General features: G+C 37.2%; 1 protein-coding gene across 8 annotated transcripts in view; it reads left to right on the top strand.

The window, feature by feature from the left end:
• The window catches only part of kiaa1841 (KIAA1841 ortholog), a 124626-nt gene that overhangs the window by 54363 nt on the left and 45617 nt on the right, over positions 1 to 24646 (top strand). For 7 of the 8 annotated variants that reach the window (XM_039737972.1, XM_039737971.1, XM_039737977.1 and 4 more), the window contains 2 exons: positions 3006 to 3116; positions 7615 to 7738. In XM_039737972.1, coding sequence (XP_039593906.1) covers positions 3006 to 3116; positions 7615 to 7738 — 235 coding nt within the window. The remainder of the gene's footprint in view (positions 1 to 3005; positions 3117 to 7614; positions 7739 to 24646) is intronic. The other variant, XM_039737978.1, reaches the window with a different exon arrangement.

Raw genomic sequence — 24646 nt, 5'->3', positions numbered from 1 at the left:
GGAAGGAATTATTGAGGCTAAGATTCAGCAACAAGAATGCCAAGAATGGGAGTTTTACTGAACAGGTAGCAGGGGTTCAGAAGAGAGCAGGAGGTAATATTTTACCAACATGCTGGAATTCTATGAGGAAGCAACAAGATGATATCAAAGTGGTGCATATGATAGTTGACTTTTAGAAAGCATTTGATAAGGTGCCACATGAGAAGTTGGACATGAAACTAAAAGAAGTGGGGGATCAAGGTGGTATTTGCAGGTGGATGCATAATTGGCTCGGACACAGGAAGCAGAGGGTTATAGTACGAGGAACCCTATCAGAATTGGTTGACATTTAGAGTGGTGGTCCACAGGGGTCCGTGCTAGGTCCACTGCTATTTTTAGTATAGAAAAATTATTTGGATAGGAATATAAGTAACAAGCTGATTAGGTTTGCAGGTGATACCAAGCTAGGTGGATTGGCAGAATCTAGAATCTGTTGAATCATTAAAGAGGGACTTGGACAGCATACAGGTTTGGGCAGATTTGAGGCAAATGAAATTTAATACAAGTAAAAGTAAAGTATTACATGTGGAAAGTAAAAATCACAATGGGAGTTTTAAAAATCGAAAGTACACCTTATGAGAAGGATTTTGGAGTCGTAGTTGACTCTACACTGTCAACTGACGGTGTTCAGAGGTCATTAAGCAGGCTAAGACAGTGTGAGGTTTTATAGCACAATGTGTAGAGTTAAAGTCTAATGAGGTTAAGCTCGAGCTTTATTAACACAATGGTGAGGCCTCATCTGGAGTACTGTGCAGTTTTGGGCCCCAGGTTACAGACCGACATAGCAATGCTTGAAAAAGCCCGGAGAAGAGTGACTAGGCTGATTCCAGGGCTACAGGGCATTTTCAGTTTAAGCAAAAGGAGAACAAGAGGAGACATGATTGAAGTGTTTAAAATTATGAAGGGAAGTAGTACAGTGTATCGAGACTGTTATTTTAAAATGAGTTCATGAAGAACATGGGGACACAGTTGAAAAATTGAGTGTAAATTTTGCACCAACATTAGAAAGTTTTTCTTTACTCAGAGATAGACACATGGAATAATCTACCAAGTAGTGTGGTAGACAGTAGGACTTTAGGGACTTTCAAAACTCAACTTGATGTTCATGTAGAAGAATTAAGTGGATAGGACTGGTGAGCTTTGTTAGGCTGAATGGCCTGTTCTCATCTAGATTGTTCTAATATTCTGAAGTGTTATAGTTTCCTGTTTTCTGTCCAATTTCCCCTTTTATCACTTACTGTAATTCTTGATTTACTTGTTGTACCTCTGTAGCATCCCTTCTGTTGTCATATCCTTCTGTCATTTTATCCTTCTTGAGTTTACTCCTGGTAGTTTAATTTCCTCATACATTCCAAATACTGGTGATGGATTGCTATTGAATCCATAGTTTTGATTCTTGTCATGTGACCTGGCATCAAAATAAGTGGGCTCAGAAAGTTTTTGAATTTTGAAGGGAAGTAGTAGAGAGGATCCCAACTGTTAATGTTGAAATTAAGTCTTCAACAAAAACATGGGGACATGGTTACGGATATTTTGCACAAATTTTACAATGTTTTTCTGTATGCAAAGAAACGTAGGCACATGGTATAAATTACCAAGTAGTGTGGTAGAGAGCAGATATTTAGTGACTTTCAGAGCTTAACTTAATTTTATTTTGGAGAAACTAAGGTGAATAGGATTGGCAGGCTTGCTGGGCTTAACGTAAGGCAGGGTGACTTAACAGTTAGAGATCTCTCAAAATAAATTGCAGCTATCTTAACATTCATTTCACTATTTAAGATAGCCAAAACTTATTTCCAGATATCTCAATATTTTTGTTTACATTTTAAGGTTATCTGCAGTACATTTTGTAATATCTTTAATACATTTCAGGATGTCTCATGTAATTTTTCAGATTTTTAAAATAGATACTTGTGGATTTCAAGACATCTCAAACTCACCTTGCATACATTTTAGGATGTCTGAAATTCATTTCAAGATATGCTGGAATTACTTTGAGTAAAATGTCCTGTTCTTTCAATGGGGACTTTGTGTCTATTGTAAGATATCTTGAAATGCATTTGAGATATCTTGAAACGCGTAGAAAGGTATGCAGAGATCTTGAAATACATTTCAGATATCTAAAAATGGACAGGCAGCTATTTTGAGATATCTGGAAACATTTTAGATTTATTGAATTATTCAGTAAATGTGTCATAATGATATCTTGAAATAATGTCTTTTTTTAAGCTGTCTTAAAATGTGTTTGAGATATCTTAAAATAAATTTCAATATATCTGAAAATCACCTGGCAGTGGACTCGCACCCTTCCCAAGGATTGTTCCTTCCTTACGCCCTGTGCTTACTGGGATAGGATCCAGCTTCCCTGCTACCATACTCCGGGGAAAAGTGGGTTTGTAAGATGGATGGATTGATATCTGAAATAGAGGAGATAATCATTTTAAGATATCCTGAAATGAGTTTGAGATATTTAAAATGTATTTTAGATGTCTGAAATGCATTTTAGTATATCTTGATCATATTGTCAGATATCCTAAAGTAACATCCGGACCATTTTGATATCTTAAATTGCATGATGAAAATGCATAGACTTTAACATATCTTGAAATGTATTTGAAATATCTCAAAATGCATAGCAATGTATTTCTAGATATCTTGAATTACAAGAAAGATCTCTCAAAATTAAATGTGTATCATTTCAATATATTTTCAAATCTGTTTGAGATCTCCTAAAATGCATTTAAGTTATCTTGATAGAGATCTGAAAATACATCTAGATTTCAAAAATGCATTTCCATATTTCTTATGCATTTTGAGATATTTCTGAATTGTTAAATTGGCTTGCTATACGAGTGGCCTGTTCATGTCATAGATGTTCTAATGAATAATGTAATTCTCTTTTTAAATATACTTTAGTGTAAACAATTCCTATGTTAACAATAAACATGTCATTTTCCTCCCACCAGATGTAGTCTTTGCAATAAACTGCTCACAAAAGAAAATGAGACAAAAATTCCTTGTATACTAGGAAAGATTAACATTGATCTTCGTGGGAATATTGTATATATTCATAAGAGGTACATTATTCTGATATTCAAATAAAATCTGTCTACATGTTTTGTCATGATGTTAGCACGTTGTTCGAACTGCAACATTGCGGCAAATGTCTATTCACACGTCTAACTCAAACAGTCATCAAAGGTTTGACAGTAAGTGTCTGCTAAAACTTTCATAAGATCCTTGGCATCCTTATTCAGTAGCAAGATTGGTCTGTACACTCAAAAGGGTTTTATAGTTCTTTGGAAAGATAGTAACTAACACCTGATTTAGTGTTGCTGAACAGATATTATCATCTCAGATTTCCTTAATATTCATTATATATGTTTTTTGTTTGGTTTACAACGGCATTACAATATGTTCTGAACATTGTGAACATCCTTTTTGTGAGTTTGTTAGGCTAATAAAACTTTCACCCTATCTATAAGCTCAGGATAAAAAAAAATGTGTTAGTTAATGTTTATCTTGTGGTCAAATGATTAAATTATTTTTGTAACAACAGCCTTTTATTGTACACAGTATAAATGGGTGATCTCGAAATTTCCTGATCACTGATATTTCTGTAAGACTGATTAATTCTTTGTTCTCACAGATACAACTGGAGACGTGTTAGTCTTAGTTCCTATAAAATTTGATTTATGTAAAAATCAGTTTAATAAAACCTTTATCTAATAGTGTTAATAGGTTTAGTTGCCAGTGGCAAAATGTGTTAGTTGACCATAATGATTTGAGTCCTAGTGTAAGAGGAGCTTTATTAAAATAAAGCTATTTTTATACTTTCACAGTTCTCATTTTTAAAATACAGTAATCCCTCCTCGATCGCGAGGGTTGTGTTCCAGAACCCCCCCGCGATAGATGAAAATCCGCGAAGTAGAAACCATATGTTTGTATAGTTATTTTAATATATTTTAACCCCTAATAAACTCTCCCACACTGTTAATATTATTAGAGCTCTCTAGACATGAAATAACACCCTTTAGTCAAAAGTTTAAACTGTGCTCCATGACAAGACAGAGATGACAGTTCCTTCTCACAATTAAAAGAATGCAAATATATCTTCTCTTCAGGAGCAGAGAATTTCAGAGAGAGAGAGAGAGTGCTCGCAAAGAAAAGCAAACAATCAAAAAATCAATACGTGTGCTTTTAAGTTTAAGCGGCATTTTTTAGAGGAGCGTCAGTATCTTCTAAGCAAACAGCCTCTGTGCAAACAGCCCCTCTGCTCACATCGCCTCCGTCAGGCGCAGAGAACGTCAGAGAGAGAGAGAGAGAGAGAGAGAGAGCACGCGAGATTAAAGCAAACAATCAAAAAATCAATACGTGTGCTTTTGGAAGCACCACGAAAAAGCGGCATTTCTTAGAGGTGCGTTCGTATCCACTAGGCAAACAGCACCTCTGCTCACACCCCCTCCCTCAGGCGCAGAGAATGTCAGAGAGGGTGAGATAGAGGCAGAGACGAGCAAACAATCAAGCGCCGCACGGGAAGCATATCTTATAGCATTGAGGAGTTTTAGTTAATATGTAATACATGCTCTGATTGGGTAGCTTCTAAGCCATCCGCCAATAGCGTCCCTTGTATGAAATCAACTGGGCAAACAAACTGAGGAAGCATGTGTCACAAATGAAAAGACCCATTGTCCGCAGAAATCCGCGAACCAGCGAAAAATCCGTGATATATATTTAGCTATGCTTACATTTAAAATCCGCGATAGAGTGAAGCCGCGAAAGTCGAAACGCGATATAGCGAGGGATTACTGTACAGTATAACAAGAGTGATCACAGTTATCTGTAACTGCATTTGCTGTAACAGAACATGCCATTTGCAATTGTGTTAATGCTATACTAATTTTCATTTTAAAACCTAGGCTGCAAAATACTTTACAATGGCTATCCCAAAAAGTACATTTGAGTTTTAACTTGAGCTATAGCACTTTCAATAATAAATAAGTTAGGTAAAACAAATTAGGTAAATATATTAATGGATGAGTGTTTTTCAAGTTGAAATTATTTCTTCACTGTCATGGTATACTGTATATATCAATTTGCCACTTGAAATTGTCTTCTGAAATGAAACACTTTATACATTTCTAAAAATAGCTAGCCTACTCTTGCATTTTATAATGGAGGTAATGGATACTGGGATCCAAAAGTGAAAAAGAATTACCAATACATGTAGTAAATATTTAGATTTAGGGAAACCTTCCTTTCATGCCTCTGAGTGTTTGATGGTGAAAGTAAACTGGAAATAGTACAATGATTCTGTGATAAAATGTATTATTTCCTCGAGGTAAACAACCCCCCCAACACCATTCGCCAAGGTGGACTCTGTCTGTTGTTCTGTTTGTTTCTACAATTCTGTTTTTTTTAGCATTCAAGTTTTGCCATGACTTGTAACAACAGATTTATGCAGACTCTAATCAGTTTTTACCTAAATGACGTCTACTTTTTGCCTGCTTGTTGTGTTTTTATGTAGGCTACACAGTGAGATTCACTCAGAGTGGCAGTGTGGTTGTGAAAAGTGCACATAAGAATTTTGCTGCACTTTGCACATATAACAGTAACTGAACTGAAATTATTATACTGCATTGTGTTTTTAATAAAATCCATATATTTTTGTAAAGAGCTAAGCTACCTGCATGCTGCACTGTACTTGGCATATCATGCACACATTTGATGAAAGAAAATACTTGGAAAAGGAAAAAGGCTAAGTGCACTATATATCCCAACTGTCATGAACAGACTAAAGTAGCATAAACCAATTCTAAAAAATCTTTAACACATGATGAGCCATTGTAGCTGAAGATATGGTAATAAAAGAACCGAGTACAGTGCTTTTGAGTGAGTGAATTTACCAACATTGGTACTAATCAATCTGTAAATACATGGGGATAACATGCAATCTTCATGCATGTTAAAACACGAGTACTGAAATGAGAATCTCCTATTGCTCATCATTATCAGCTCTTAATAGAAGTTCTTTTCACCTCCTTTTGACAGGGTGTCACACATATTTACATTTTTTACAATTCATATTTTAACGAATGTAGCAGTTCAGTAATCTAAAGCTTGATGTCTGTTGGATCACATTAACAAGAGCATCTTTGTTGTTTGCAGTTCAAAATCACAGCCCCTACTGAGGGCCACCTCCATGAAGTTTTGGATTGGTTTAGGAATGTACACCTTCAGTAAGCCTTCTAAATGTTCCCAACCAGTTTTAAACAAAACTCACTGATGGTGATCTCCAAACTTTTCTGATGGAGTGAGACTACATGTACCCTAGCAGGGATAGACTACTGTGCATACACATGCTTGTAGTATAGGTACAGTACACATGGTCACCGTTCCACAAGTTAAGCAAGTGCAGCTGTTTAAAAGTGAGCGAACAGACAGTGCCAGGAGATAAAATACAGACACCACCATCCTCATAATCTATGCTATTAGATTTAAGTGCTAGATGTAGATCATCCTCATTTGGTTGGAGGTGGTTTGACTTTCAAAGGACAGATGCTGCTCAGAAGATGGTAATCTGCAAACTGTGTTGGAAATAGGTTGCAATTCGACATCTCACCAAGTTATTTCACCATCTGCGAACTAACCACCACATAGGATATGGAGAATATGAAAAACTTTAGGAGTCAGTTGTCCACGACACTCCAAAAAAATTATTTTTTAAAAAATAATTACCCCATGTAGTCTGTAATGGTGGATGAGAAAAACTTTTAGTCTCATCCTTTCATGAAGTATTTAAATATTGAATATTCAAACTTATCATTGCTGATAAGTGATCAGTGCTAGACCGTGTCAAAGGATTTTAAAAAGTCCATGGTAAAAGGAAAAAAAAAACTCCTGTAACTTGTGTCAGATTAATCCATATGTCCCATATCTCTTTGTATGGTCAAAAAGCAGAAAATGTGTACATTTTTTGCTAAAATATTAATAGTTCCTGAAAAACATCTGCAGTGAAAGTAAACATGGAAGATTTAATTCCCACAGTGCTTTACGTTTGAAAGACAGGTTTCTTCACCAGTAAATGAGGAGGAAAGGCAGATCTTCGGTTATGGATTATGTGAGTTTGAGGCCCCGAGTTAGCTTGTCATCTGTTGGTTCAGTTAACATCTCATTTCTATTTGGGTGCTGTTTATGAAAAAAAAAAAAAGAAGTTCAGAGAACTGAGTCTTAAACAACTGGTCACTATTTAAGAAAATGTTAGAATGAAAACCTGCAGCCACAGTAGCGCTCGAAGGCTGGAGTTAGAGACTCCTACTTTGAGCAATAAATTCTCCCACTGTACAGTTGTCATATTAATATATGATGTATGCTTTTCATGATATGTCTTCTTAAGTTAATAAGGATTTGGGTGGACTTATTCATTTTCCATAATCTCTTTAAAAAGTGAAGGCATGTTTAAGTGGCATTAAGGTTACAAAAACTAAAGCAAGCTCAGACTTGGAGAATGGAGTTTTTTTGGTAATATTCGTTACTATTTTACATCTTATAACTGGGCTTCCTTTTTCTTTGCAGAGATAAAAACTGGGATGTACATCGGTATATTAATGACCTATATGAAGAGTTACATTGCTGGAATCTTGTATATTGGAAAATCTGGGGTACCATCAACCATCTTACTTGCTCACAATGCAAACAGGTATCCGTTTTATTTAATATTTACTATATATTCACAAGTCTGTCATCACTGATACAAACTCATAAAAACAAGCACAAACATAATGTAATAACTACATAATGTATGCCACTTTGCATCAAAGGCATGGTAGATTATCCATCCATCCATTATCCAACCTGCTATATCCTAACTACAGGGTCGCGGGGGTCTGCTGGAGCCAATTCAAGCCAACACAGGGCGCAAGGCAGGAAACAAACCCCGGGCAGGGCACCAGCCAACCGCAGGGCGTGCACACACCAAACACACACTAGGGACAATTTAGAATCGCAAGTGCACCTAACCTGCATGTCTTTGGACTGTGGGAGGAAACTGGAGCACCCAGAGGAAACCCACGCAGACACGGGGAGAACATGCAAATTCCACGCAGGGAGGACCCAGGAAGTGAACCCGGGTCCCCTAACTGCGAGGCAGCGCTACCCACTGTGCCACCGTGCCACCCCATGGTAGATTATGTTAAAGTAAAGTTATTCATCTTCCTTCTTCATAGTATTGGCTGATCTGTCGCTCCAGTTGGGGTGTTATACATATAACAGCATGAAACATCCTTCCACCTTAAACTCTTTCTCCCTTTATAGATTTGAAGAAATAAACTTTAAACTTTCCAGTTATTTCAAGCTGATGGTAGTCTCAGTAAATAATGGGATTTAAGTTAAGCAGCCATTTACTTAAACTATGCTCACTGCACTTCCTTAATGAAAATAATGGCCTGTTTTCCATGTATGCTTGACTTTTCTCAATATACAACACATTTTTTGGCTGTTCTGCAACATCCATGGCATTTATTAATGCTGTATTTTTATGCTGATCTAATGAATTCTTTTTTGATGTTTTTTCAAGTCAGTGTAAAGCTGGCTTGTATTTATAAAATATAAATATATTATTGATGTATAACGTTTTGCATGACACTTGTTAAAAATATTTGATCTGCAATCATCATTTCAAAACAGTAAGTGGCAGTCATACTTGAAAACAAAGCTCTGTGTCTCAAAACTTGTGTCTCAGCTACTGTACTTTATAATAGAAGATAAATAGCTCTCAAACAATGCTGGGCAGGGTCCATGGATGGGTTTCAGGGGGACTGTGAGGGTCAGATAAAAATTTACATTTATATTCACTATACAGCCCAGTACTGTTGATTTACAGTAGATTTTGTTATAGTAGAAAACTTAGTAGTAGTAGATCTGTTTTAATTTGCACAAGAGGATTGTATTTCATAATTATCATACAATGCAATACGATACAATTTATTTTTGTATAGCCCAAAATTGCACAAGAAGTGCCGCAATCGGCTGATGAACTTGGCCATCATGCTGCTTCCCCCTATTGGCCATTCCACAGCTGAGTCATTGCTAGGCTAGCCAGTCTGATGAAAGAACCCCCTCTACCTGATGATTCCTGCGATTCTACATCAGAGATGACTTTACTTTAGGCAGGCAAAACAACTTGGCAGGTGGGCAGTGGCACCAAGTGGATTTTAGAAATTAAAGTCAAGACTTCCTGCTCTTGTAATTGTTCTTTACACAGCTTTCAGTTAATCCAAAATGCTACTGCAAGAATTGTTTGAACATCCAGTGAACACCGCATTGCAGTTGTCAATCTTACTAGAAATAGATGCATGAATTAATTTCTCAGAATCCTGATTATTTAGAAAGCACTAATTTCCCAATTATTTAAAACGGAAGAAACATGATATAGACAGATTTGTAATGTCCACTTTAAATGACATGCTAGAATCAAAGATTCCTAGATTACGGGCTGATGCAGTAAAATTAATGGTGATTCCATCAGAGTTAAATGATGACAAAATATTGTTGCGATCAGCATCATTCCCTCCAATAATTAACATCTCTGTTTTATCAGTGTATAAAGACAAGTAGTTCTCATTCATCCACTCCTTTAATTCACTAACACAACTAATTAAAGACAACATTGAATGAATCTTCATTTGGTCTAAAAGAAAGGTTTAACTGGGTGTTATCTGCATACAACTGAAAATTAACATTTTCTAATGATAGATCACAGTGGAAGCATGTAAAGTGAAAACAGTAAAGGTCCCAGTACTGAGCCTTGTGGGATACTATATCTCAATTCCGTGTATACTGTAATGATTGAGTACTGTCAGCACATTTCAGTACATACTGGAATCGATTTGATAAATAAGAACTAAACCAGGTAAGGACAGTGCCTGTAAGCCCAATGTCATTTTCTAGCCTTTGCAGTAAAAGAGAATGGTCATTGGTGTCAAATGCTGCGCTTTTGTGTAACAAAATAATTAAAGTGGAGTTTCCTACATCAGAGGATATCGGAATGTCATTTACAACACGTGTTAGTGCAGTTTCTGTACTATGACCAGTGTGGAAACCAGACTGGAATTTCTTATATAAATTGTGATGTGTAAGTTGTGACTGAAGCTGATTGGCAACTACTTTTTCAAGTATTTCAAAGAGAGAGGATAAATTTGAAATGGGTCTATAGTTATTAAGAATGTGGGGGTCAAGGTCTGACTTTTTAAGTAATAGTTTAATGACTGACACTTTTAGTGCCTCAGGTACTGAGCTATGCAATAATGAACTATTAATGTTAAGAATAGCCGCTGTAAGAACATCCATTGCCCTTTTTACTAGTTTAATTGGCTCTGGGTCTAGGGAACAAGTAGTAGGTTTCATTTTAGAAATTAAAGTCAAGACTTCCTGCTCAGTAACAGGATTAAAATTTTAAAGTATTGAATGCAATATGAGACAGGGTCTGCCAAGCTAGTATGTGCTTTGCACTGTGATGTTTAGATCTGGGATCTTGCATTTTTAATTGTCTCATTAAAGAAGTTTATGAAGTCTGTACTACTAATATCAATTGGTACTTTGCACTGCATATCTGAATTCCCTTTTGTTAATTTAGCTACTGTTCTAAACAGTACCCAAGGATTTTTAAATTGTGATCTATTATTGTAGAATAGTAGTTTGAGTGAGCTTTTAACAAGAGCTTATTTTATATCTTGTTACGCCGTCTATCCATGCAATTTGAAAGATATGCAGCTTTGTTGTTCTCCATGTGCATTCCAGTTTTCAACACTCTCTAATTTAAGAGCTTGAGTGTTTTCGTTAAACCAGGAAGAGTTTCTACGTGCTTTGATCACTTTTGTTTTAAGGGGAGCCACTACATCTAGAGCATCTCTCAAGGTCACATTAAAATGTGATGTTAACTGATCTAAATGGTTTTCCACAATTACACTTGACTTTAAGTATCTATAAATTTTGAAGCAGAATTACAATCTAAATGTCGCACTGTCTTTGCTTTAATCTGTGAGTGTAATGGTCAGAGCAGAACCAAATCAAATGTAATCAAGTAGTGACCGAGAAATATAATTTAATGGAGTAATATTTAAATTTTGAATTTCAACATTGTTAAGTTATAATTAAATCTAATGTGTGGTTATGATTGAGTTGGACCTTTGACAATCTGACAAAGTCCTACTGAATTTAACAAATAAGTAAAACATTTTCTAAAAGAGTCAGTTTCCACATCAATGTGTACATTAAAATAACAGGGATTATGGGTAATAGCTTCAGGAAAGTAACAGGTGGGATACACAACAGCCTGTGATTTTAAGATCACATGATCTGGCCTTGATGGTGCTCTAATCAGTCAGCCAGGCAGTTTTGCTATCATATTTTGGGATAATACATAAGATCCCCTTCAGTTAGGATGAAGACAATCTATTTTAAAAAATCCAGGCCTACCCCAGAAATCATCTCCATTGTTCACAAAGGCTACACTTTTTTTGCACACCAGGTTTCTAGCCAGCAGTGAAGGGAACACAATCTGCTATAAATCACATCCATCTATATAATCTTGATAAGAGGCCAGATACAACTAAATTCGACATTTTACTTTAGTTTTAGTGCATGGAGAGATGAAGTTCTTCTTTAATACCTCAGATTGCTGTAAATGAATATCATTAGTGCCGACATGCAGCAATAAGGTAGATGCTTCATCTAAGACACGATCCAATGATGCCTCTGTGTCAGAAATCTTTGTCCCTGTGAGGCATTTAATATTAACTGCTGGTTTAACATAGTTTGGAATTCTAACATTCCGCACTATGAAATCGGAAATTATGAGCATTTTTTTGTTCTCTGTATCCACAGACACACTGCTGAGAATCTGTTCTGGGACCGAATTGGTGACCTGGGTGCCGAGGGACTTAATTTTGGCTTCTTAGACCCCCCTCTTATTGTTACCCACTCGCCCTGGTGCTGAATTGGTGCTGATGATTTCGGCCTCGCACTGACTACAGTGGGACCTGGAGAGTTTAAAGCCAAATTGGAAGTAGCTGAATTGTCTAAACAAACCAAGTCGATCCAATTTTCATTTTGCTTAATTGCTATCAGATTCCTAACGCGGTCTTCCAATTCGCGTATTTTTCTGACCAACTCTAAATTAACTAAACACATTTGGCAGGTCTGTCTACATTGTCGGCCAGGAAACCTGACCTGTACACGCTGCAGGACACTAAACAGAGAACAAATGGAACTTGTATTGAACATTTATATCATCTTCTCTGTTTTTGCAGTAACTTGGTGATTCAGCTGAATGCGGAAAGCGCCAAAAGCACCTAAGAGACCGTTGGTTTTTAAGTTTCAACCAACCGCTGGGCGATCAACTTGAATTTCTCACTGCTGGTTATTTCTCCTGTTCGGCTGTCAGCTTTACTCCAGTTGAACTTACTCGGGTGTTTGCGAAGGGCTATGTGCCTGTGGGAGGCACCGCTGCTCTGTGCTTCCACTCGCTGCTGCTCAGAAGAAGTGTCGCCTAAAAAAGATAGAGAGAGAGATCAGAAAAGTAGTGGCCATTACTATATACATTGCATGCAAAGTTGTGTTTATGTGAATGTTTCTGGGAAAGGGGGCCCATAGCTTTCATCAGATTCTTAAAGGGTCTGTGACTCAAAAAAGGTTAAGAATCACTGCTCTACAATAATACAGTATGTAACTACAAAATGTACCAGAAGACCGTCTGAAATAAACTAAAGGCTAATTTTGTGATTTGAGAAATAATGAAATTATTATGTAACGTTTGTGTTCAGACATGTTCACAGTGCTGAATAAATTCATCTTAACATAACTTCCTTATTTCTTTAAAGTCAAGTTGGGCTCAGAACATGGTTGGCACAATAGTGCAGTAACTCATGTATCCAGAGCCCAATCTGTCATTCTGATCAACTTGCTGTATGTGAGGAATTTATATATTCTCCACCTGTTCATGCTGTTTTTTCCGGGCATGGCAGTTTTCTCCCACATCTTGGAGACATATATAGTAGTTTAAATATTAAATAATTAAATGATGAATATAGTAATAATGATGGTATGATTGTTTAGCACAATGGTATGCTATCAATTGCTGCTACTTCCCATCTTTAGAGTTCTGGGTTCAGATCTCAACCTGGGCACTGCCTGTGTGGTATTTGCGTGTTCTCCCTATTTCTGTGTGGATTTTCTGTAGTTACACCAGTCTTCTCCTACATTTTAAACGTTTGTGACTTAGTCAATTTTGAGTCAATAATTAATCTGAGTGTAGCAATGCCCCATTAGTGGACCAGTACTAGGATGTGCTTCAGCTTCCCAGACCCTGAAGTGGATTAAGTAGGTTCAATAAAACACAGAAAGATAGAATGTGGAAAGTACTGTGAAACTGGTTTCTTCCTTTCTTGAATGATCTGTGCCTTGTGAATGTTGTATTAGAAAAGGTGGTACAGAAAATAGAATGGATACATTTTGCAGTCTTGAATTTTGCAGTGTAATGATATAATTAGTTATATTTTGTCAAACTGCACTGCTGATGTTTCATTCTGCTTGCATCTTTGTATTTTTTTCATTGTAGTTCTAGTAAGGCAATAGACTTGTGATCCTAATGTATCAGATAAATCTATGCAGTATAGTATTGCAACATTTTTAACACATCTATTTTTTCTTTTTGAGATTAATCAAGTTTTATTCACTTTCATAATATGATTAATTCATTTTTTATTAATATGTATAACAAAAAACAGTGTGTTCAGATTCCTTTAGTTGGTGCCTTGAACTCTTTCTACTGTCATCTGAGAAAGGAAGTACTCTGTGTACAATTCTTAGTTTTATTTATTTGTATAAAAAGATCACTAACACTAGTGTGAATGCAGTTATTCAAAGACAAAATGTCCTGATAATATTTAAGTTGAGCTTTTGGCTTAATTTTGGTTTTTCATTAGTTTGTGGGAATTGCTTTTGACCCCACAATATTCACATTATATCAGTATTTAGGTTACAATATAATATTGCAATTTGTTTTAATAGTATTGCTAAGTTTGGAAAGTGATAATGTATCCTTTTTCTTTTCACTTTTATTTAAGTCATATCTCTATAAGAAAGAATTTATTATGAAACAAGTGTGTGCACGTGTGTGTTTATTACTATAATCACAAATTTTAAGTCTTACCACAGATAACTGTGGAGGAAAATGAAATTATTATTGCCAGCCCCCAAAAAACCAACCCAATTTTTTGTTAAATGTTTTCAACATAAGAAAAATGTATTTATAATGAACAAATATTGTATACAAACAAAATAAAACCTAATACATAAAAGATAATCTAAAGAAATAAACAGATGTTGGCGGAGCCGATTAGCCTATTGTAATGTTTTTTGTTTTCACTTCACTTTTGCTTAACTTAATTTTCTTCTTCACTAGTTTTTTTTTCTTTTTTGCCACGCTTTCATCACTTTCATTCTCAGGGCATTTCAATAGAAACCTGTCCAAGGAGTTTTGTTTCGTCCTCCCCTTTCGAATGTTTCTGAAATGAGTTCGGCAAGTGTCATTAAATAGCGCCGCTACGCAACCAGTTGCAATCTTTTTCAGGGTGTTTCTTTTCAATAAAGTCAAGTATTGGGCAAGTGTCATTAAATAGCGCCCCTGCACGATCAGTTGCAACTTTTTCAGGGTGTTTCTTTTCAATAAAGTGCAAAACTTTTTCCCACATAGCCAACACTTTTTTTTATCTCGCTTGAAGAGATAACCTCCTCCGCCTCTGGCTCCTCTACGATACCGATCTCCTGTATCAACCTCCGTATGTTGCTGCATCTGTAGTTCCGTCAACTCCTCCGTTGTCAGTTCCTCGGAATGTGCGGCGACAAGCTCTTTGATGGCTTGTATTTTGAATTTTGGCTCGTAACTCAAGGCAAAAAATCGACCTAGTGACAGCTCGTATCTCAAAAAACTCATACGTTGGGGCATTCGTATCTCAAGGTACCACTGTAATTAGATTTCCTTTTTTTCCTTATGATTATACTACGGCAGTTTTAATATACTATCACAAAGTGCCAACATGACAATTTAACCTGAATACTAAGGTTTTAGTTTAGAGAAAACAACTCCTACATTAACATATTTTGCCTTAATAGAAAAATGCAATAACAGAGCTTTCAATGATACAAACAACTTTTTATTGAAAGGTAAAAGTATGCATTTGGCATGCTTTTAAATAATTAATGTGATTTTTGCTGTTGTATGCATGCTGATCATTTTTCTAACCTTGGCTTATACTTTGTAAGTTTGAGAGCAACACATGCAGCACTCGGGACATCTGTTAGTCTGTTTCTGGTGCCAGATTTGATATAATTCAAAGCTGAAAACAGCTGCTCACAAGCTCACGAGTTGATCCAAACAAAGTAAGGAAAGCAATCCCAAGTGCTTTCATTGACTTAAAATTATTTAGCAGAGAATTCCATACTTTAAGGATTTCCTTTTCGGAACTAACTGTGCTGTCCTTTGTCATCCCATCTATCTAATCAAGTGTTTCACGCAGGTCTTCCCCATTAACCTTCGGTCCCGTACTCTCTCTCTTTTTTTCCCCTTTTCATCCACCTCACGCTTCTATTATACTGTATATTACGGGGACGTGGATCAGGTATGGCGATTAGCAGCTCCCGGCAACAATTACAGATGCAGACAACTCCTCACCTGTGCACATAAGAGAGGACAACCCATATCATGAAGCTCCCGGGAACCACTCGGCGATTATCTATTAAAACTGGCCTTTTCAATTTTGAGCTGTGGACCCGCTATACCATATCCCCTCCAACCTAGTTTTTCTGCAACCCCACCACGGGAATCACCTTCGCCACAGACTCCATCTTACCCCAGACATGACAGTGTGAAAGCGCTCCCATTGGGCTGCTAGGCAGAGGGGCGGGTGATGTGAGAAATGTCCTCAGGTGCGCATGGAGAGGGGAAGGGGAGCAGCCTAGCTTTGTGTCCCTCTGGCTTTCTAGTAACGAACTCTGTGCTGGGGCGACGGCACGCGTGCCCACAGAGAGGGCTCCAAGTGCCCACTCTGGCATGCTCAATAAACTAAATGTTTGAAACAACCCGAGTGCAGGGCATTGCAGCATTTAGTTTTATTTAAAATAAATGAACAAACTAAGAAACAGCTTTAGTTCACCTTCGTTTACCTTCATTTCTAAGCTGGAAAAAGCCAGTAATATTAGTGGGGGAGTTGTGACCTCATTTTTTAAACATGCTGCTGTATGTCCCAGTCTAAAAAAGGCAGAATTAGATCCTGGAGTTTTAGCCAATTTTCTCCTGATTTCCCAATTGCCAATTCTGGCTAAAATATTAGAAAAAATATTTATAATCAATTGGCTGGTCACCTTAACTCCAATAATTTATTTGAGATCTACCAATCTGGCTTTAGACATTATCATGGTGTTGAGACGGCCCTACTTAAAATATTCAATGACATCTCTATTATTACTGACTCGAGTGGCGCTGCAGTCCTTGTCCTCCTTGACCTGTCTGCTGCCTTTGACACTATTGACCATCAGATATTGCTGTTGCGGCTTGAACATCTTGTTGGGCTTAAAGGTGCTGCTTTTAATTGGTTCAGGTCATATCTAACTGGTAGACACTTTTCAGTGACTTTAAATTCCTCTTTTTCGTTTACTGCTCCTCTTAAATGTGGTGTTCCTCAGGGATCCAATTTGGGTCCTATTTTATTCTGTATATACCTTCACCCTATTGGAGCTATTTTTAGGAAATTTATTATTTCTTTTCACTGCTATGCTGATTATACTGTACACAGGTTTATATTCGCATTTGCAACGTTGCAATAAATCAACTACACAGCTGTCTTTTTGAACTAAGATCCTGGATGGCTAATAATTTTCTTGATCTGAATCAAAATAAAACAGAGGTGCTTATAGTGGGTCCATCAGCTAAAGCCCAAATTGGTCTTGGACTTCTCGGCTCTTTCTCTGTCTTTTGCAAACCTCAAGTCCGCAATCTTGGTGTTATCTTTGACAGTAACCTCTCTTTTGAGAAACAGAATAATTCTGTAGTCAAGAGTTGCTTTTTCCAGCTTTGTCTATTAGGTAAGATCAAGCCTTTTTTATCTTCTAGGGATCTTGAGAAAGCCACTCATGCTTTTATCTTTTCTCGCCTTGATTACTGCAACTCGCTGTGTTCTGGGATTAGCAAATCCCTGATACGCAGGTTACAGTTGGTTCAGAATGCTGCCGATCGCTTTCTGGTTGAGGCAAGAAAGTCTGATTCTGTTTCTCCAATATTAGCTCCTTTACACTGGCTGCCTGTCAGTTTTTGAATTGATTTTAAAATCTTGTTGCTAGTTTTTAAATCTTTACATGGGCTTGCTCCTGCCTATTTATCTGAATTGTGTGCTTTACACCAGCCATCTAGAGTGCTTAGATCTTCTGGTCAGTTGTTTCTTGTTGTCCCTCGTACCAAGTGTAAAACTAAGGGGGGTTCAGGGCTTTTGCAGCTGCTGCTCCTCGCCTGTGGAACTCTTTACCTCATTACGTAAAAGAGTCGTCTACAATTGGACTGTTCAAAACAAAATTAAAGACTCATTTCTTTTCACTTGCATTCTGTGACCTTCAGTAATACTGATGGTTTCCTCATTGTGATTGTGTAACATTACTTCTGTTTATTATTTGTTTTATTTATGTTCATTTATTTTATTTCTATTTGTTATTTATGTTAATTGTATGTTTTTTCTTTTATTCTATTATTGTAAAGCACTTTGGCCACAGCATTCCTATGTTTTAAATGTGCTATATAAATAAATTGATATTGACATTCCATGTGTCTATGATTATCTTTGTAAAGAAAATCTTCCTAATGTTTGTGGAAAATGTACCCTTTAAGTTTCCAACTGTGTCCCTATGTTTTTGATCAACTCATTTTAAAATAATAGTCTCAATCTACTGTACTAATTCCCTTTATAATTTTAAAAACGTTAATCATCTCTTAATCTTTTTTTGCTTAAACTGGAAAAGCTCGGCTCTTTTAAATTCCTCATAATTCATCCCCAGTAGTCCTGGAATTAGCGTAGCCACTCTGCTGTTAATTTATTCCCAGTGCTCCTGTCATTTTTGTAGTCTGGAAACCTAAACTGCACACAGTATTCCAGATGAGGCCTGTATGTTATAAAGCTTAAGCATAACCTTGTTGGAATTTTACTTTGTACATTGTGCTATATAACCTAACATTCTTCTTGCCTTCTTAATGTCTTGTGGACCAGGTCTGGCAGTTGATAGTGTCGAATCCAGTACAACTCCTAAATCCTTCTCATATGGTGTACTTTTGATTTTTAAAATTAACATTTTGTATTCAAACCTTACTTTTTACTTCCTATATGTAGTACTTCACATGTACATTAACTTTCATCTACTAAATATCTGCCCAAGCCTGTATGCTGTCCAAGCCCCTCTGTAATTATTCAACAGATTCTAGATTATCTGCCAATCCAACTATCTGCAAACATAATCAGTTTGTTACTTATTAAAAATAGCAGCAGCCCTAGCACTGACCCCCATGGAACACCAATCTTAATGTCTGATAGGGTTCCTCACACTTTAACCCTCTGCTTCCTATGTCGGAGCCAATTTTGCACCCAACTACAAACACTACCCTAAATTCCCACTTCTTTTAGTTTGATGCCCATATTGTCTTTTCAGTAAAACTCCTGTTCTTGCATTGTGTTGCTCAATCTTCTTAATTCCTTCCATTAATGAAACAGTGATGCATGCTAAGCTTACTGAGTTGCTGCAATGAAATTTCGGCAAAATGGACTAGCCTGCCACATCATTTTTTCACTTTGATTTTCAGGGTGCCTTTGAATTCTGCCCTCTGTAGGTTGATAATTTTAATTTCCATCAAACGATGTGGCATCATTTCGTTCCTAACACATTACCCAGTCTATATCAATATAGATATTCAGCATGATTTTTTCCCATTGAGATGATGTGTTTTCAAAGTGTTCTTTTAATTTTTTTGAGCAGTTTATATGTACTTGTTAACCTCTTGAAGAACTTGAGGGTAAATGTTATCTGGTCCTGGTGATTTGTTTGATTTCAGCCTATTTAATCTAAGCAGTACTTGTTCTACTTCATTTTTCAAATCACTCGGTACCTCCTTAGTAGTACCTTTCACCGCTTGGAGTTCATGTATTTCCCCAGGAAAATGTGAGTTTGGAACATCTGCTATTTATTGTCTGTATTTTTTAATTCCCCTTTACTTTTTCCAATGCACTTCACCTCCTCCTTGACTGTTCTTTTACCACTAAAATATTGAAAGAATCTCTATGGGACATCTTTTGCCTTATTTGCTATATTCTTCTCTAACTGCCTTTTTGCCTCCATACTATCCTTATTATTTGATTGCCCTAATGTTCTCATCCACCCTATGATTCACATTGGAATTATTAAACTTATAATCCTTATACAGCTATTTTTTTCCTTTGCAGCTTTTTTTCTCAACCCTTTAATGACCTCTTAGGCACAGCCATCAGCAGTGTGTCTGTCTGTGGAGAGCATGTCAACCTTTTCTCGATGTTTACTTACCTCAGTAGTGACATTCATCTCTCTGATGACTCTTCTTATGAAATCAGTAGATGGATTGGGAGAGCATTGGGGGTGGGGGGATTTGGTGGTCATGAGGTTGCTGGAAAAAGGTGTGTGGCACTTACAATATCTATGCAAAGGGATGAAGGTCCAAGTCTTTAGAGTCCTGGTGCTCCCTGTCTTGCTAATTGGTTGTGCAACATAGACACTATTCAGTGACCGGAGATGAGAACTGGACTCCATCGGTACTGTGTCCCTTCAGATAATCCTTGGCTACTGCTGGTTTGTTGAGGACCCGAGTGGCTTGACCAGGCCAAGGGTAACATCTGGCTACAGCAGATAGAGGGTAATTTCCGGAGGGGGGGTCGGACTGGACCATGGGTCTGCCTGGGCTGTTGCCAACCAAGATCCTGAGCTGTTTTGTTGTGTGGTGGGTGTGGCAATGCACTGTACCAGCGCATGCTCTTGAAACTGCACAATTCTGGTGTTTCCCTTCATAAAGCGGATCATCCTTTCAGTAGACGGGATTTTTATCGCTCCTGACACAGATCATCTTTCAGTGAAACATGCAATATTTTCGGTCAATGTTAAACTTATGTTTCATGGGGTGAAAAAAGGAACAAAAAGCAGCTGTAGTAAATGCTTTTTAATAACTGTGATTTTGAGAACAATATGTCGTCTTAGGGACAGAAGGAGCTGGAGAGGCAGGAGGCATGAGTTGGGGCAGGTTGCAGCTGGGTAAGGATATGTATATGTGTATTTTAAATAATGAAAGAAAAAAAGTGGTGTTATGAAATCGAGGACCCCCGACCCAAGACAATGTAACAATTCCCCAAAACTCAAAGAGAGAAATGCTACACTGACGATTTAACTTGTTACGTTCGTGTTAACACAGTAGACCTGGTTGTTCTGCCACTTCTTGACAGAAAACAAAAGGAAACAGTTATGGAACAACATCAAAGAAAAAATTACATTAATGAATATATTTTAGCTGAACAATTACAAACATTTGACTCACAAGCACCAACCAAGTAAATTCCCCTTTTTCTGTGCCTATATACTGTACATAAAAACATCCAAAACACACCAAATCTATACTTTTAACTGTAATGGATTACAGAAATCCACCACATACATTGCCCTCCACTATTATTGGCAACCCTTGTAAAAATTAGTAAGGAGGGTTAGAAAAAAAATCCCTGCTGAAGAACAGTCATCTTGCACTGGAAAAATGAAACCTCTAGTTTATTCAAAGAAAAACAAAGCCCTCATCAAGAAATAAATATTTTTAACAAAAACATACTTTCCACAATTGTTGGCACCCCTGCATTTAATACATTGTACAACTTCCCTTTGCCAGTATAACAGCATGGAGTCTTCTCTTGTAACCTGTATTGAAGAATACAGAACATGGAATCTGAGACCATTCTCCTTTACATAATCTCTCCAGATCATCCAGGGTCCTATGCATTCTCATATGTAACTCTTCTCTTCAGCTCATTTCACAGATTTTCAACAGAGTTCAGGTTAGGGAACTGAGGTGTCCATGGCTGAACTTTGATTTTGTGGTCGGTTAACCATTGCAGGGTTGATTTGGATATCCAGTTTTTGATTTACAATCTCCCGATATTTCACAGAATCCATGGTGCCATGTACCCCAACAATGTTTCCAGGGCTTTTGGAGGAAAAACAGCCCCACAACATCACAGAACCTCCACCATATTTCACACTTGGGACAAGGTTCTTTTCATTATAGCTATCCTTCTTTTTACACCAAATCCACTTTGCATGTTTATTGCCCAAATGTTCAATTTTTGTTTTATCAGACCATAGAACACAGTTCCAGTCAAAGTTATAGTAACGTTTTACAAACTCCAGGCACTTATGTTTGTGGATAACTGACTGAAAAGGCTTCTTTCTGGCATACCATCCAAATAATCTGTTGCCGTCTGATGGTGGTTCTGGAGACTTGATAACCCCAGGATTTTACTTTTTCTTGCAGTTCCCCAACAGTGATACTTGGAGATATTATTGCCACTTACCATCCTTCTCACTGTATGTGGGGGTAAAATAAACTTTGGTCCTCTTCCAAGCAAGTTTGTCACAATTCCAGTTGATGACCACTTTTTTTTTATTATTGTCTTAACTGTAGAAATGGGCATTTTCAGGCAAATAGCTATTTTTGATAACCATCCTTCCCCCCCAGAGTTATGCAGGGCAACACACTTCTCCCTCATTTGGATTGAGTGTTCTCTTTTCTTTGCCATGATGATGGTTGGTTAAGGAAATCTGATTCTGTGTCTCCTCACCTTTGTATCCCAGTTAATGGAGAAGTCATTGATTTCAGCTAGGAAATTCCTATACACTCCAATCAACTTAATGTACAATTTAAATGGGAAACATACTTCAGTTATATTGTTTCACATTAATTTCGAAGGGTGTCAGCAATTGTGGCATGTGTGTTTTTGTTAAATATTTGTTTCTTGATGAGGGCTTTGTTTTTCTTTGAATGAACTTGTTTCAATTAAAAGTTGGATATTTTATCAGTGCAAGATTATGGTTCTTATGCAAACAGTGATTTTTTTTTTTTTCATACCCTTACTAATTTTTACAAGGGGTGCCAATAATAGGGTAAGGCACCTTACAGTATATACACATCCATATACACAAAGAAAAACTCAATATGTACTTAAGAAACAAAAGATGCTCCTGATCAGGTAAACACACACATATATATACACTCACCTAAACACCATACTAATATGGTGTTTGACTGACCCCCTTTCGCCTTCAGAACTGCCTTAATTCTACATGGCATTGATTCAACAAGGTGATGAAAGCATTCTTTAGAAATGTTGGCCCATATTGATAGGATAGCATCTTGCAGTTGATGGAGATTTGTGGGATGCACATCCAGGGCACGAAGCTCCTGTTCCACCACATCCCAAAGAACCTCTATTGGGTTGAGATCTGGTGACTGTGGGGGGCATTTTAGTACAGTGAACTCATTGTCATGTTCAAGAAACCAATTTGAAATGATTCGAGCTTTGTGACATGGTGCATTATCCTGCTGGAAGTAGCCATCAGAGGATGGGTACATGGTGGTCATGAAGGGATGGACATGGTCAGAAACAATGCTCAAGTAGCCCGTGGCATTTAAACGATGCCCATTTGGCACTAAGGGGCCTAAAGTGTGCCAAGAAAACATCCCCCACACCATTACACCACCACCACCAGCCCGCACAGTGTTAACAAGGCATGATGGATCCATGTTCTCATTCTGTTTACACCAAATTCTGACTCTACCATTTGAATGTCTCAACAGAAATCGAGACTCATCAAACCAGGCAACATTTTTCCAGTCTTCAACTGTCCAATTTTGGTGAGCTTGTGCAAATTGTAGCCTCTTTTTCCTATTTGTAGTTGAGATGAGTGGTACCCGGTGGGGTCTTCTGCTGTTGTAGCCCATCCGCCTCAAGGTTGTGCATGTTGTGGCTTCACAAATGCTTTGCTGCATACCTCGGTTGTAACAAGTTATTTCAGTCAAAGTTGCTCTTCTATCAACTTGAATCAGTCGGCCCCTTCTCCTCTGACCTCTAGCATCAACAAGGCATTTTCGCCCACAGGACTGCTGCATACTGGATGTTTTTCCCTTTTCACGCCATTCTTTGTAAACCCTAGAAATGGCTGTGCATGAAAATTCCAGTAACTGAGCAGATTGTGAAATACTCAGACCAGCCCGTCTGGCACCAACAACCATGCCATATACAGTATATATACAGTGCATCCGGAAAGTATTCACAGCGCATCACTTTTTCCAAATTTTGTTATGTTACAGCCTTATTCCAAAATGGATTAAATTAATTTTTTTCCTCAGAATTCTAAATACAACACCTCATAATGACAATGTGAAAAAAGTTCACTTGAGGTTTCACACATATATATATGTGTGTATATGTGGATGTATGCGGTGGCAGTAAAACTTTTTTCAAAATTCGACTTGATGTTTTTTTGGGAGAAATAAGTGAATAGGACTGGCAAGCTTTTTTGGGCTGAATGGCCTGTTCTCATCTAGAGTGTTCTAATGTTCAAAGCACCTAAGAAGTGTATGGTAATAATATTTACTTATGTAGCAATGCTACAACAGCTTGTGAAATAAAATGTGCCCAATAAATAAAAATAATCCATTTGAAAGAATTACGTAATTTGTCCAAATAGATTGCCGTCTTTTAAGCAACATCAGTGCTTTGAAAGCCAAACTATCTCTATGTGAGTGAGGATGATCCGCATCTTGCTATTTAATTTAAGACTTTTTATCCCTGTGCATGTCTAGGTGCTCGCTTTGCACACATCCAGTAGTCTATCCTAGTAGGCTACATGAGACAGTGAATTAATGGACTCTCAAGATTTGTTTTTGGTTTTTTTACAAAGTGAGTGACATACTCGACAATTTCAGCTTGCACATCATTAAAACAACAATTAAAATATTATTGCATGCTCCTACCTTCAAGTGATTTTGAAGTAATCAGTCACATATTTTATAAAATACAAAAAACTGCCTGTGTTGGGAGTGTTGAGAAATGAGAGAAAAAACAATGATGTTAACAGCACAGTTGAAACATATTTATTATGATTTGGGATGTTACTTAAGAACATAATAATATCTGACAAATGAGAGGAGACCAGTCCATTAAGTTTGTTTAGCTAATAGCTAAGCTGGCTTAGTATCTCACCCAAATAATACTTATAAGGTTGTAAAGGTTTCTGCTTTAACTACTTGTCTCGTTAGTTTCCTTCAGATTCACACATCTCTTTGTATAAAGAAGTGCTTCCTGCCTTCAGTCATAAATGCTGTAAAGCATGAGACGATCTGTGTTGGTGTAGAAGGAACCTCGGCAATGTTGAACCAGAATTAATAGTGCTGAAGGTCCAAGAACCACCTTGTGACTTATGAATTCAACTCTTTGTGCAGGGCCAT

Source organism: Polypterus senegalus, chromosome 16 (genome assembly GCF_016835505.1).
Source record: "Polypterus senegalus isolate Bchr_013 chromosome 16, ASM1683550v1, whole genome shotgun sequence".
Lineage (NCBI taxonomy): Eukaryota > Metazoa > Chordata > Cladistia > Polypteriformes > Polypteridae > Polypterus > Polypterus senegalus.
This window is presented reverse-complemented; position numbering and strand designations above follow the sequence as displayed.